The sequence below is a fragment of the Wasmannia auropunctata genome, unplaced genomic scaffold (assembly GCF_000956235.1).
Source record: "Wasmannia auropunctata unplaced genomic scaffold, wasmannia.A_1.0 LD336103.1, whole genome shotgun sequence".
Lineage (NCBI taxonomy): Eukaryota > Metazoa > Arthropoda > Insecta > Hymenoptera > Formicidae > Wasmannia > Wasmannia auropunctata.
In genome coordinates this window covers 422,293-423,818 of record NW_012026787.1, presented here as the reverse complement: position 1 = coordinate 423,818, position 1,526 = coordinate 422,293, and the positions used below count along the sequence as shown (strand labels likewise).

The following is a 1,526-nucleotide window of genomic DNA, read 5'->3' as shown; positions in this document are numbered from 1 at the left end:
GGGCTCGTTGGCACAAGAGGCAAGTTGGCAATGTGTTCCGTTTATATATTTATGACAAAAGAAATAATGAAAAAATTATCATAAAATATCTCTTTTGTAACATAGATACTTTTCCCAAAATTTTATCTGAATCAAACAAGTATTATAATAAAAAAAGAGAAAAATCTAATTGATGGAGAGCCAAGTAGATTTTCGAGTTTTCCAAAATTTCATATTATTGCTTTTCAGCTTGAAAGAGTAAATATAAGTATAGTGTTTTTAGTTAAAACAAAGATTTCTGTTACTCTTACGATGTTTTTTTAATAATAATATTAATTTGTTTTAATAAAATAGTTAAAATTAATAGGTAATATAGAGATGGGGTATCTTGGCATATGCAGAGATGGGGTACGTTGGCTCTTATGTAAGGTTAATTGTAAGTTTGGTTTGATGTGCATTGTGTTGACTGCTGTTATCGCGCGTCAGAAGTGTGTGGACTGTGTGTGGACACGTTTAGACAAGTACGTGATACATAACGACATAAGCAGAAGAAGTAAGTATATGTTGTATAATTAAGAGTGTGAATTGATAAATTTAGTTGCTATATTACAACGGATACAATATACAGTACACTTATATTTAGGTTAGATTTGAGGTTAATTTTTCATATACAGATCGAATTTTATCTTAATATTTGGACATAGTTTCATATTATTGTACAAGAAAAACCGAAGAAAAGATAAGATATCGTAATAAAGCAAAAGATATATCTGATATTCTTAACTTATAGAAATAAAAGGTTAAGATCGATTCAATGTGTTGATCAATTTTTATATTTTTGTCATCTTCTCAATGCTTTTAACTTTAAAGGTTTTATCTTTTTATGCTAACATCTAATGCTCATGTCAAAACAGATCACGTGATCAAAATTGATGTTTGATATATTCCTCAATTTTGATCACGTGATGTGTTTTGACGCTAAAAATAAGTGTCAATAAGCGTTAGGATAAAATGATATTTTAAAGCCATATAATAATTCTGTTTTAAATATATGTATTAATATTGCTTATTATACATTTTTTATAGAAAAAATGAGAAATTATAAAAGAAGAACTAACAGAGCTTCTGTACCCGAAGATATTGTATTGAGAGCAGTAAAAGGAGTAGTAGAAGAGGGCGAAAGTTATACAAGTATGTCAAATTCATACAACATACCAAGACGATCATTAGTTAGATATTGTACAGAATATAGAAATGCTAATGAAACGAGCACATCGATTGAAAACAAATCTTTTAATGTGGGATATAAGAATTGCTCGAAACAGATTTTTAATGCTACGGAAGAAGCTAAATTAGAAAAATATCTTATGAGATGTAGTGATATTTATTTTGGATTGTCACCAAAAGAAGTGCGAAAGTTAGCATATCAATATGCTGTTGTTGTTAAAGCAAAAATTCCTGAAAGCTGGACGAAAAACATGATGGCTGGACCAGATTGGTTTAGTAAATTTATGATACGCCACAAGAAATTAAGTATAAGAACGCCT

General features: G+C 29.0%; 1 protein-coding gene across 1 annotated transcript in view; it reads left to right on the top strand.

The window, feature by feature from the left end:
• Positions 1-1,526, top strand: part of LOC105457793 — a 19,453-nt gene that overhangs the window by 585 nt on the left and 17,342 nt on the right. The window contains exons 2-3 of the mRNA XM_011702667.1: positions 347-532; positions 1,066-1,512. Of these exons, the coding sequence (XP_011700969.1) occupies positions 347-532; positions 1,066-1,512 (633 nt within the window). The remainder of the gene's footprint in view (positions 1-346; positions 533-1,065; positions 1,513-1,526) is intronic.